This window comes from Dysidea avara, chromosome 3, assembly GCF_963678975.1.
Source record: "Dysidea avara chromosome 3, odDysAvar1.4, whole genome shotgun sequence".
Lineage (NCBI taxonomy): Eukaryota > Metazoa > Porifera > Demospongiae > Dictyoceratida > Dysideidae > Dysidea > Dysidea avara.
In genome coordinates, this window is record NC_089274.1 from 35,463,810 (window position 1) to 35,478,383 (window position 14,574).

The window sequence follows — 14,574 nt, forward strand, 5'->3', positions numbered from 1 at the left end:
ACAAAGAAACCATTCTGTAAAGAGCTCAGCTGCAAACAAATCACCTGTACAGAATTCAGCTACAATCAAATCACCCTGTAGAAAGATCAGCTAGAAGGAGTTATCTTATAGAGAGTTCCGTTACAAAGAAACCACCATGTAGAGAATTCAGCTACAAACAAACCACCACGTACAGAGTTCAGCCAGATGAAGTTACCTTGTAGAGAGTTCAGCTACCAAGAAACAATTCTTTAAGGAGCTCAGCTGCAAACAAATCACCTATATACAGAATTCAGCTACAAACAAATCACCCTGTAGAGAGATCAGCTAGAAGAAGTTATCTTGTAGATAGTTCAGCTACAAACAAATCTCCCTGTAGAGAGATCAGCTAGTTTCCTTGTAGAGAGTTCAGCTACAAACAATTCACCCTGTAGAAAGATCAGCTAGAAGAAATCACCTTGTAGAGAGTTTAGTTACAACTAAACCACCATGTAGAGAGTTCAGCTATAAACTATACCTTGTAGAGACATCAGTTAGAAGAAGTTACCTTGTAGAGAGTTCAGCTACAAAGAAACCATTCTGTAAAGAACTCAGCTGCAAACAAATCACCTGTGCAAAATTCAGGTACAAACAAATAACCCTGTAGAAAGATCAGCTAGAAGAAGTTACCTTGTAGAGAGTTCAGTTACAAAGAAAACACCATGTAGAGAATTCAGCTACAAATAAATCACCCTGTAGAGAGATGAGCTAGAGGAAATTACCTTGTAGAGAGTTCAGCTACAAAGAAACCACCATGTAGAGAGTTCAGCTGCAAAGAAATCACCCTGTAGAAAATTCAGCCACAAACAAATTGCCCTGTAGAAAGATCAGTTAGAAGAAGTTACCTTGTAGAGAGTTCAGCTACAAAGAAACTATTCTGTAAAGAGCTCAGCTGCAAACAAATCACCTGTACAGAATTCAGCTACAAACAAATCTCCCTGTAGAGAGATCAGCTAGAAGAAGTCACCTTGTAGAGAGTTCAGCTACAAACAAACCACAATGTAGAGAGTTCAGCTAGAAGAAGTTACCTTGTAGAGAGTTCAGCTACAAAGAAACCATTCTGTAAAGAGCTCAGCTGCAAACAAATCACCTGTACAGAATTTAGCTACAAATAAATCACCCTGTAGAGAGATCAGCTAGAAGAAATTACCTTGTAGAGAGTTCAGCTACAAACAATTCACCCTTTAGAGAGAGCAGCTAGAAGATGTCACCTTGTAGAGTTTTCAGCTACAAAAACCACCATGGAGAGTTCTGTAATAAATACATGTATGATGTATTATATATATAATTTGTACATTTACTGATAAAATCAGAAATATTTAAAGTACATCTGCTTCATCTTTTCTTCTTCCTGTGGTAAAGAAAAAAAGATAGGTTAAAAAAGTTCCAAAGATACAAATACAAAAAGAAGTGAAATCTAATCCAAAACAGCCAAGCTGTAAAAAAAGAGTACGGCCCTCAAAAAGGCTATGGTGAAAAAAGATCTGAAATCCAAGGTGGTGGCCAAGAAATGGCTGTGATGGTAGGTTAATGGTAAAAATTTTAGTAACGACATATCCGATGAATTTGGTGCCGCTTGGTCTTGGCACAAAATTCACCTGAATTGTTGTTATTAAAAAATTTACCATTAACCTACCATCACAGCCATTTCTTGGCTGCCACCTTGGATTTCACATCTTTTTTCACCATAGCCTTTTTGAGGGCCGCACTCTTTTTTTACAGCTTGGCTGTTTTGGATTAGATAACATTATCAGAACGAACATTATTATTATGGTAACATAATATGTGACTGGATTTGACAAAACCAGGCTTCCACACACATCCAGATTTGCAACTTTAAAGGACCATAATTCAATGTAGGAGTAAGCTATCACTTTCAAATTTTACTTGTTATGGCATAATGCAATGAAAACATGTGAAAATTGTAGGTAAACAGCATACTGAGTAGTTAAGTTACAAGTGATTAAAGTTGAAGAATAGGGACCCGCCGATTATGCTGGCATAATTTTGAGTATAATAGGTACCTAAAAGCATTGAGCATAATGCCAGCATAATAGGTTAAATATTTGTACGATGGTGTAAACTCTTGCTGGAAAAATGATAATTGCAAAATAAGATCGATATACTCTAATAGAGCAGTCAGTAACTCTAATAGAACAATCATTAAACTGACTGTTCTATTAGAGTATATCGATCTTGTCTCTTACATGCAGGCATGCAGCAAGAATTTAATATTTATGTTCCAGCCACTCATTTTTTTCTTTCTATATAGTGTTAAACTAGTAGCAAAGCATATGAACTAAGGCATGAACATTGAGCATAATCGAGCATAATAGGTAAATATTGAGCATTAATTTAAGCATAATAGGTGAATGTTTGAGCAGTGCAGCATAGCATTAGGTAAAATTATGAGCATAATCGGCGGGTCCCTATTGAAGAATGGATGTGTGTGGAAGCCTGGTTTTGTCAAATCCAGTCACATATTGTGTGACTAGGATGCATGCATGCTGCTTCTTACATGTGTGCAAGCTGATGCTGGGTATGCATATAGATGTGTAACAATGTAATTATTGTGTCAGTATAATATACATATGCAACAAGTACACAAGTGTACATTATATACCATAACCATTACACAATTAGCAAGCAAGCAACACATAAGCATGAGAAAAGGTAAAGGTTGCATAATTGTGTATTATGTGTTGTGAAACAATTAAGGTACATACATATTTGCAGGTTACACTGTGCAAAAAGTGGGATATAATATACAAATAAGCCTTAATATATATCCTGTATTATACTCATTTTATACTTTAGTATAATCCTTACTATACTATTGCATATATGGTTTCAGTTTATTTACCACATTACCTCAAATAGCTTATACCTAATATAATGCCCACACTATACCATCGCATATATGGTTTCAGTATATTTAACACATTAACTGAAGTCTTACATGAGATTGTTAGTATAATACAGGTTATATCAAGCTTTTTTGTATTCAATAAGCCACTGGAAATACCATCTTATATCCCTCTTTTTTCACAGTGTTACTATTATAACATGAAACGCTGTGAGTGGTAAAACTGTGCTGTGGGGCCAGGGTTGGCTGGTGTATATTTATGACTGAATAATATACTCTGGAGTTAAATGATGTTTTTCTGTACTATCCTGCATGTCTCACTTTCAATGATAAAGACAACAACAACAATGAAGACAGTATTGTAATGCCTTTTGGCCTCATCCCTCTATGTGGTAGTAGGAAGGCAGGTAGGTGTAGACCCTAGTTGGTATTTGTGACTGGACCAGATCTGCAAAAAGGAGTCTTATAGCCTTTCCAATTGCACATATTTGGCAATCTATAACTTGGCTTAGTATGGTACCAGTCTGAAATTTAGTCACTTTACACTCTTACCATAGCACTACTTACTCCTGGATGTATTTTTAAGACAATAGGTTAATCACATGTTATGACTCATCAAACTTGGAAAGGCTATAGCTATAAGACCCCATTTCGCAGATCCAGTCACATTTATGGTAAACATTGACCAGCTGCAGGGTGTGCTGCCTGTCCTCTCCTCCTAAAGGTAGTAAAAACTACATAAGTGTATACAGTGTGAGTCCCTACTTGGTATAGTAGGGTGTTTCTCTGTGGTGACTAGCTGCAGAGTATATCCATTATCTTCTGTCCTATCCGGGCAATTGGAAACAATGGAAATGGAAAACAGCTAGAAGTGGTCAAATCAGCATAAGTATCCAAGAGTAAAACCCTCTCTTAGTGGCCACCTTGTGGTTAGATCTCAATGATGATTAACGACCTTTCAAAACCACTTAATGGTCACCTTTTATAAAGATCACCCTCTTTACAAAGACTACCTCTTCACATTGTAATAACAGCTAATTTTCAAACTTCTACTTCACGACTTTATCAAACAGCTGGGTCAGCTAAAAATGGCTAGTTAAGATATTATAGATGACATCAACCCCTTTCTATGAGCATGAAATACACGTTTGGAACTTATCAACATTACCATGTAAAGAGGTGGTATTTACTAAGGGTGACCACGAAGTGATGTAATCAATTAGATATTAAGTATGCCTTAGCTATCTTTGGAACTTAATTACAATGTGGCCTTTGTACAGAGGTAGTCTTTTGTAAAAGGTAGTCATTAAGAGGTGGCCACTAAGTGAGGTTTTACCCTCTAGGATACACGTTCATATATAACAATTTGACCATTTCAGTTTTCCATTTTCTGTTTCCACTGTTTCCAATTTCTCACCCTATCCTAGAAAGGCTCTAAGGAGACAATAAATTTGGTGCAAAGCTCCTTAATAGCATAGGGGGTGTACTCTAATATCTATGTTAATGGTGACAAAAGTTGTTTTGTAGTTGGTATATTATTGTCTGTTCCTCTATAGAAGAAACGTGACAGGAAGCTGCATGCCCTCTAAGTTGGTCTATTTTTTAGCCCATTTTTTATCTATGCATAATGTTCCTATCATGGCAGGTAGGCAACTCACCTGAATTAAATGGCCTTCCTGCTCCTGTACACGTACCAAACCACCATACAATGATTTGACTAGGTGATATAGAATCTACCCTGTGTCCAGGCACAAGGAGTAATACTTATATTACATCGATCGGTGGAAATCATTTCAAATGTTTTAAAGCTGTTAGCTAGATAAGTATGCAAAATACGTACAACAATAATTAATATTGTGTACAAAAATAATACCTAGATGGTTGTATGCTACTGCTTATGATACAGATAGTTGACACATTCTTTGCGATTATACTGTAACTGCAGATCATAATAAAGGTCATTGGTACATTCTGCACGACCTCCCAACTTCATAGCCTCTTCACCACCATATTGCTTGTCTTCATCAGACCAACCCAACAAGTAATTATGATTACCAGATAGTAGCTGTGTAATCTGTGCAAATTGAGGCCTTGACTTTGGTTCAGAATTCCTGAAACAGATATGGGATTGTAAGAGACCCCAGGTGGTGATATACATTGTATGAACTATTCTAATACCTACATTAGGGTCCACAATCAAAAAATTGACTTTCACAAAATTACTCCTCAACCATTTCAGCATGTGAGGTATAGTGTAAAGTTATTATACAACTTCAGACCTGGAATTTATATACAACAAGTATGGGAGGATATATACCTGCATTTTACGTAGAGTGCTTGTAATTTTTCAAATTTTGCTAATCGCGTGAGAAAAAATCATGATTCTTGTTACGTAAAGCACAAATTTACTTTCACCGATCACTCCATATCCATTGCAACATGTTTGGAATAGTAAAAAGTTATTATATGTACTATCAGGAGCTTATAAGCGTCGAAGGCGCGAAGGAGCATGATACTAGTGATTCCAACATTTGACTAATTATTTAAACCTCAGTCCATGTATGGCATTCATCCTATATTCACTGCTACTCAGTGGTTTATTGCATCATCACCTTCAAGCTGTTAATTTTCAAAGGAAGCCATGATGAGTCTAAGTATTTGTGTGCTATAGTTGTAAAAGAGCCTGAACAACTCAAAGCAGTAAACTAAGTAACCACATATTTTGTAAGCTCTCTGTGCTGTAGAGGACCAGAAACAGAGCTGTGTTGAAATCATTCTTTTAATTATCCTACCAGTATTCCTGACACTCTATGGCTGCATATAAACTACTAGCACCTGTTAACATAACCAAGCACAGCCCAGGAAATCACTGTTCTCTTTATAAGGACATGTTTCATTAACAAAAGATAGAACACAGCTATATCCCGAGTGTTACTGCAGCATGGTAGTGATATTTATGATTTGTTGCATAACAGGAAAAGTTAGGTGACCAATCACCAGTGTGTGCTTAGAATAGAGTAGTGTAGCTAAATGAGCATGCTGGAAATACTGAAACTTCAAAAAGAATTAGTGACACTTCCAGTTTCCACTTTCTAGTGCCACAAAGAAATTTCAGCCCGCTTAGAAGGAAAGCTCAGATATTTATGAAACTTGTGCTGTGCACAAAGCAATACCTATACTATAGCCAGTTCTAGCTGACCAATAGTTATGGAATCGGATATTAATGCCTTGTATTATACCATTTAAGTTGTATCCCACCCAACTGTGCATTTCCATTATGGTATCTTGAGCACAGTACGGATATAGCACTTCTTGTTGTTTTACTGTGATTTAATATTGTGCACTACTCCAGTTTGTTTCAGTATTTCTTTATCAATGTGTTACGGTCCCCGTTCTAGTCGAAAATTCCAATTTTTTGTGTACTTGTTAATCATTTTATATTACACAATATTAGAGGTCTCTTTCATTAGTGTTTAGTGTTACACCAATAATCGGATCGGCTATTGGAAAAACCATATACCGGCTGTGTTTTTTACATATCGGTATCAGATTGGCACCAAGATGAAAAAAAGCAACAGATACAGATATATGTATTTATTTAGTTAGACATACATGCTCATGTGTACCAAATGATGTTACAAATGCATTGACTCTGTATTATAATGTTGTTATTACTGCTTCAGTGTACTGTCAACTTGTAGCGATACTGCCACTATAAACAAGCTAAACTGGTCATTTACAATCAAATTTCTAGTAAAATTGCTACATAATAGACATGCTGTGCTGTATCAGATCGGCTACGTTTATCGGCTTGAAAATATTAACCAACATTGGTTATCAGAATATCGGCAAAATCTCATATCGGTGCAACACTACTAGTATTCAAGAATAAAGAGATGCAGCAAGTAATATAAACTCTCTAGCATACCATCCTAAACCAGACTATGTATACCGGCAAAGTTTCAAGCAAATGACACGAACTCCTAACAAGGTGTCTCCACTACCTTCTTTCTTTTAGGGGTGTCTTCCACAGAATGACAACAGGCTGTTTATTACAAAGCTTTGGCTCTTAAGACGCAAAACAGTCATTTAAAAATTAATAATAATCACATGATGCAACTAATGGATTCTTGCAACGAGACATATGGATAACCATCACTTTCAGGTGACCACCACAATAAGTATGTTGAATAGAAAGGTGTACACAGTATTGGAAATACCCAATGTTGCTCAAATCGTCTGTATCAGTACCAATACTAGATTGGTAGATTGGTATATATATCTAGATAAAATAATAGTTTTTAAAAAGTCCACTGAAATGGAAAATTCACTTGCCATTTTATTGAATAAATACATTGTGTGTATCATGCAATGCACAAAACACCTTTTAAATAATTTAATTATGTTGTTATATTGAGATATTAAGCCACAAAGTCTAGTTATGTCATGTTATGACCTAAGACAAAAACAGAACTGGAAGTATTGTTGTTACACACTTTACAATGGGAAAGGTAAATAAACAGTGAAAGTCCAATGTACAGGCAGGTAGCAATACCAAGCTCGCCTTTTCAACTTCATGGTATTCCAAGATTACTTGAACATTCTGCTGGAAAGCAATAGCAGAGTTGCTCTGTGGTTACCTGTAGTTCAGCCTGTAGGTGCTTTGCACTATTGAAGCTCACACTCCACTGAAATAAAATTTGTTCAGTTTGTTTACAAAGCTGAATTAGCAGTACAATGAAACAAACAATGCTATCCACGTTATACTTTCCTGAGTCACTTCTCTGCCTGGTAGGGATAGTGTCTCACACATATCTTGGGCCAGTGGCACTATCGCAATTGTTTTTCCTCATGTTTCTCTTCCTCCATCCACTGTGTTGGACGCTTAAATATATTCAAAACATCCTATAAATAAACTTAGACATGCTTTGACCACTGTACTATTGATTAACAGTCCTGTTAACAAGTGTATTTGAGTGTTCTTCATCACAAGACCAGTGAAAATTCACTATCTTCTGTAGTCTAACTGGCTGCAGTACAAGTTCTTACCGTGTTTCTAGTTGCTATGGTAGATATGACATGAAACTAAATTGAATCTAGCTGTACATACACTGTAGACACTTATGTCGCTAATGGCACCTCACATGTACTAAAGTTTTCTTCTGATGCATTGTGAAGTAATATAATTGACTAACCACAATACACTAAAATGTAGAGGTGTACCGATAATCGGATCGGCTACAATATCGGCCACCGATATGGCATTTTTAACCGATATCCGTATCGGTACAGAACAGCAGGAGGACCGATATAACCACCGATATTTATACAGTAGTATTAGTTTGTACATAAATGGATTATGCATTGGTTTTCTATGTTATTCATGTGGTTCATTAGTGCCAGTGGCTTATTGTTCACTCTGCAACAAACGCAACGCTACGAGAAGCCATATAAATACACTTGATTCTAGTGTTCGTTGCTGGAAAGCTTATCACAGTCTTTACAAATGAAGCAGTTACAGAGTACCTTTGTAATAAAAGAAGGGTCACAGGATAACCAAGGAAACTTGCTGTATTGGCAGCTTCCTCACAAGCCATTAGAATGCGGAGTAATGCAGAAATATCTGTTTTAGGCTTCACTGGAGTATACATAAAAATATTTGTGGGTGCCTAATTGTCTGGATTGCACAACAGAAACTCAAGCTGTATACCACCACAGGTACAGTATAGCAATGAATACATGCACATGTTGTTGTACATAGGGTAGGTGATTGTACATTTCATTAACTTAAAATATTAATGCAAATTTCGGATCAACTATCGGTTATCGGCTTCTTTGGTTGCATCAATATCTGATATCGGTACATACCAAAAACCCATATCGGTACACCTCTACTAAAATGTATTGTATCTACTAAATCACATGCACCAACCTATCCCACTAATAGCAAGGATTGAAAATAGCCAAAGTGTATTTTACCATTTCAGTTGACCTTTAAATACATCAGTTTTAAAGGTGTGTATTTGTAATTAGCAGCAGGTGGTAACACAAGCGTTTACATAAACAAACTGATAAAAATCAAATTATAAATACATCAAAATCTACATAGCTAAAAATTTAATATCAACACTCCATTATGTACATAACATGAAATCCAATCCACGCACACATACCAACACTTAATCATCACTCGGTATATAGCTCTGGGACAACCAGGAGGTGGTGGGAGTCTGTATCCAGTATCAACTTTCTCTATTGTCTTACCAGAAAATATATTAACACATGAATTGTATGTATACAACACTAAAGGTTATGTACATACTTCTACAATAGTTAACCACTCATATGGTTCACATCCCAGACTCCATATTTCATATAATACAATTCCATAACTCCACACATCACTCTGACCAGAATACTTTCTGTAATGTATTGCCTAATATTAGAGAGCAGTTAACATGTTATTACAATATGCATAAAACTGCATATATACACTGTACCTCAGGAGCTGTCCATTTTACTGGTATTTTCCCTCCTGATGTGACATAGTAGTTTTCATCAAGTAGATCACGTGACATTCCAAAATCAGCAATCTTCAGAAATAAAGCACCACAGTAGCCTCTGTGTGAATCATTCTCTTACCTTGCATGAAACTGATTCAGAAACAAGAATATTTCTTGCTGCCAAATCTCTGTGAACAAACTGTTTACTATTAAGGTAAGTCATTCCTGCTGCAATATCTTGACAAAATTTCAGCAGTAGTACTGGCAGCTTAGTAGCAACACTTCCTCCACCTCTGCACAGATGAAAAGAAACAGTTACATGGACTAGCACATGAAGCTCAAATTATACAATTACTCACGAAGGTTGAAGCTGTATCAATACATTCCTCAGGTCTCCCCTGGACACATATTCTAATATAATCATGACAGGTTCATCTGTCATCACACCATGAAGCTTGACCACATTCTCATGATCAAACTGGCACATTATGGCAGCCTCCTGGAGGAATCGTACTCTATCCTTAGTATTAACATTTGCATTTAAAGTCTTCACAGCAACTTCCACTTTCTTATGTGACAAAGGCTTCCATATGGCACGGGCAACTATTCCAAACTCTCCTGATCCTAATTCTTCACAAACTCTACAATTAATTAACAATTATCAAACAATTCAGTAGTACTATTTAAGTACAGATTGGTACTAAAGTGATGCACGTTGGCCTAAATGCCGCCTTTAAAAATCATCCTAGAAACAGCTTACGCAGCAAAAATCACCTTTATGGAATAATATTAGTCCATCAAATACAGCATAAAAACAAGAAAACATTTGCGGATATAGAATTAAAGCTCACCAGTGGCATGTGTCTTTTTGGGGTTCCAATGAGTGTGTTCCCTCTGCACCTTGTCTTTCCTTTTATCTTCAATCAGGCCAGTCATCTTATTCTTCATGCAATATATTGAGGTGTTAATCTTCCATATAAACACTTCAGCATATTTAGATGCCACAAAAATAGTTAAAGTGCTTATGCTATTGTAAAAGGTAGTGAACACCCTGTGTACACCTGTAGCTTCATGAAAGGTTTGAGAACATGCCCATTAATGAACTTGGTTAACTAACAACAATTGAACGTGAAGAGTAGCTACACCTCTTAACAATGTATTTGCTCGAATACAATGACCTTAGTTTATCCCTTAATTATCTAACTGTATTATAATGATAGCATGATGAAATACAGAATAGTGACCACACCTCTGGTGGGCGAGAAGCTGACTCAAGATACTCTAATGCAGTAGTCACCCTAATAGAACAGTCACACATGGTAGCTATATGCTATAACAAAAAACTAACAAACTGCTATATCATAATGAAGTAGGGATCCAAGCTATAAAAAGTAGTGAAGCAAGAGATGAATGATGGTATTACAGCATAGCTTGGTGGGAAAATCCCTACTTTGGCACAGAACAAAGTAATTGTTATAACATGCCAATGTAGGGAATTTCTCATAGAGCTGTGCTGTAATACCATCGCTCATCTCTACATTTTATCACTTGGATCCCCACCTCATTTTAAATTTAAATATACTAGCAACAACTTATTTCTTTAAGGACAAATCTACATTTAAATGTGTGGTTATAAAACAAATAATGTTGTATGAGTGCGTGTGCATGCATGTATGCTTGTGTGTGTGTGTGTGTGTGTTTGTGTGTGTGTGTGTATCCTCAGAGTGAAAATGCTCTGTTGTCCTGTGTTCCGGAAGAAGCTTTTGCATTGCTGTGAACATTACCGAGGCATTAGCCTCCTGAATGTGATCGGTATATTATTTCCCACACTGCTAAATTACAGATTGCACATGGTGGTGGATGAAACAGTCTCGTATACTCAATGCAGGTTCATAGTCTGCATAGGTTATGTTAACATGATGTTCTGTGTTCATCAACAAGTGGAAAAGGACATTGTACATAATATCCAAGTGTTTTTATTGTTTGCTCATTACACTGAGACTCTGTACCCAGAGCAGTCTTTTGGTGTGCTCTGGTGTACCCAATATTACAAGTAGACAAAAAAATTAGGAATTTTCAACTAGAGTAGGGACCATAGCACATCGATAAAAAGTACTGAAACAAGTTGTAGTAGCCCACGATATTAAATCGCAGTAAAACAATAAGAAGTGTTATATCCCTACTGTGCTCAAGATACCATAACAGAAATGCACAGTAGGGATATATATATATAACATTTCTTATTGTTTAACTGTGATTTAATATCGTGCACTACTCCAGCTTGTTTCAGTACTTTTATCGATGTGTTATGGTTCCTACTCTAGTTGGAAAGTCCAATTTTTTTGTGTAGTTGTTTGTAACTTTTTTTGTAAATAATTATTATGACTGGTGAACCCACACATACTGCATCTGAAATGGAGCCACGCGCCCCAGCTATACCAATTATTGTCTGAAACGTGAAGTATCCATTATGCTTCGTTGCTGGCCATGTTCAAACCATTACACAACAATATGAATCAAGAACTGTTTGAATAGCACCATTGCAATCAAAATAGCCACTATGAAAAATACGGACAATTTCCGTTACGAAGGGAAGCCGTCACGTGCTACCACCAAATCGACACTTTTTGCTGTCAGCAAAGATGAATAGGACACAAAGGAGGACACTGGTAAGTCCATGAAGAATGCATTGTACATACTGCGGTATGCCAAAGGCACCTCTTGGGCCGAAGTGACGTCGAACAGTGAAAAAATCAAGCCCGTAGCCTTAGCCATTATCAAGTTACACTTGTCTGAAGGAATCAATCAGTCAGGCAGTCAGTCAGTCAGTCAGTAGAAAATTCTGTTACATAATTTAAAAAAAAATTCTGTAACAACTTGTTGGAAGTATTTCGAGTTGATCTGAAAGCTTGTTTGAGCTTAGTTTTATCTAACCAATACTGCCTCATCGTCATCAGGGAAAATTGAGGCTGGATTTTGGGTGATGTTGTTTTGTGGGCCACGCCTACTCCTTTGTGGTCCTACTATACAGTACTATCATACTGTATGATGATTGATGAGCTTATATGGTCTGGGGAGTGTGCAAAAGTATAAGCTATGTGACTGGATCTGTAAGAACCCCATATGTTAGCGCATTTTTTGAATTCCATTGTATTACATTTTTTTCATCTAGATAGCCAAAGTGATGGCCAACTGAAGATTCAACTCTAGAACTGAAGATTCAACTCTAGAAGTAAAGAACTTCTGAAGTTCCAGTACTTGAAAGTGACAGCAACAGAAAAATTGATTTGTACAGTGACAATACAGAAAGTAAACTACAGTCGCTTAATTAAACAATCATAACTTACGAGTGCAGTCGTCTACCAAGATGCAACTTACACCATTGGGTTCTTCATGAACAGGCAAATTCATTGCTGGGTAAGTTTTGTCTTCCAGGCTTTTCCTATGACCAGGGTGAAGGCAAAAACGTGAAAAACTATAGTGAACTGTTTGTCTAACACAAGGCAGACTAACACTCATATCTTCTGTCTCCTTAGGACTACTGGCATGAAACAACTCCTCTTGCTTTGGGGATCATGATGCTACTAAGATTTATGTCTTTATCTCTTTCCTTCACTGTGGAAGATACACTTAAAAATTTTATGGAATTTTTTACGATTTTGTAAATACTCCACCCATTGCATTTATTGCATTCTATTATAAAATTAGGCTTGCACAAACATATGGGATTCTTGCAGATCCGGTCACATATAATGAGCCATATATATACTGTATACACAATTACCATATAACAGTAATAATTCGCGGAAGGAAAAATTCACGAATTTTGCAATTTTACATGCATTCGTGAATATTTTCTTGCAAGACTTTTTCTACAATAAAAACCTGAAAAAGTCCTTTAGCGGGCTAATACTAGCACTGAATCTTCAACCTTCCTCATACGGGTCATTCCATACCAAATCAACCAAAAAAAAATCTGGACTCCTTCGGATTTTCATGAAATTTGGCATAGACATGGACACTATTAAGAAACTTTCTCACACCAAAATTTGTCCCATTCTATTGATCTCCCTTTAAGATATGACCGCTCAAAGTTTATTAGAAAATATTACAGCAGCTTACACAGGTTTAATAAAATGGCCATACCTTTGTCAGTGGTTGGTACAGAAACTTTCTGATTAGAGTTTTGGAATACTTATTACATTCTCTTTCAAGTGATATATAATTCATTATAATTACTCAAAGGAAAAGATCAAACCACAAAAATGTGACTTTTTCCTTTGATCTTAATTATTTCAAAAACGGATATTTTAATTGCTTTTAATTTTAGTTCAAATATTCTTCTAATAGCCTTCTTTCATGCCAGTAAGTTTGAAGTTGGGATGGCAAGTAGATTATGAGTTATGGCTACATACGTAATTCTTATTGATGTTTACATGCTATAGGGGGTATAACTATAAACACTACAATAACAAAACAAACTTTTAAATTCAATTATAGTACGGAATCTCATCAGAATGTGGTTAAGTTGTATTACACATACAGTTGGAGGCATCGTACACAGGTACAATCACGAGATTAAACATAAGTATTAATACTTTGATTTACTCTCCATTGCTGAGGCACACCAATATACCCATGTTATAGATATCAAAGCAGTTATGACAACTGGTGCAAATATCATCAAAAGTCCATAACAGAGGTTGTATACCATAATTATATTGGGGAGGTTTGGTGGTAAATTATCTTATAGTACTGTAAGTTTGGTAAGGAAAAGGGTTTTAGTTTTGATTTCTTCGCCAAACAACTCCCTTGCCAAACTTCTCGTATAGCGTCTTTTACTTGTATAATTTGTTTTGTAAGATCTGTATGCAAAGTTTTTTGACATAACAGCTATATTTCATAAAATCACAAGAAAATTCCAGTGCAAAAAAAACTCCAGAAGGGAATAGTGTACTGTTCCAAAATCTGGTAATGTTTTTGGAACTTTGGAACTCAATAATAGAATGTGCTGTGACCATGAAATTTGGAGTAGTTACACATAATTGGACACTGATAATGTACGTAAACCAATTTCTTGAATTTTTGCAAATTGAGTATGAGGTGTAAATTACTGACGTACAACTCCTGATTTTTCGTGAAAAATGCATCAAGTCAGAGACAGTTTAAAATATCCTACAGTACATC

At 36.2% G+C, this 14,574-nt stretch overlaps 1 protein-coding gene across 4 annotated transcripts in view; it reads right to left on the reverse strand.

The window, feature by feature from the left end:
- Positions 1–4,564: 4,564 nt before the first annotated feature.
- Positions 4,565–14,574, reverse strand: part of LOC136250835 (uncharacterized) — an 86,317-nt gene continuing 76,307 nt past the window's right edge. For 2 of the 4 annotated variants that reach the window (XM_066043156.1, XM_066043159.1), the window contains exons 13-18: positions 9,747–10,028; positions 9,527–9,680; positions 9,385–9,477; positions 9,207–9,320; positions 9,058–9,143; positions 4,565–4,995 (exon numbers count right to left, since the gene is read on the reverse strand). In XM_066043156.1, coding sequence (XP_065899228.1) covers positions 4,773–4,995; positions 9,058–9,143; positions 9,207–9,320; positions 9,385–9,477; positions 9,527–9,680; positions 9,747–10,028 — 952 coding nt within the window. In that variant the 3' untranslated portion in view covers positions 4,565–4,772. The remainder of the gene's footprint in view (positions 4,996–9,057; positions 9,144–9,206; positions 9,321–9,384; positions 9,478–9,526; positions 9,681–9,746; positions 10,029–14,574) is intronic. The other 2 variants (XM_066043157.1, XM_066043160.1) reach the window with 2 other exon arrangements.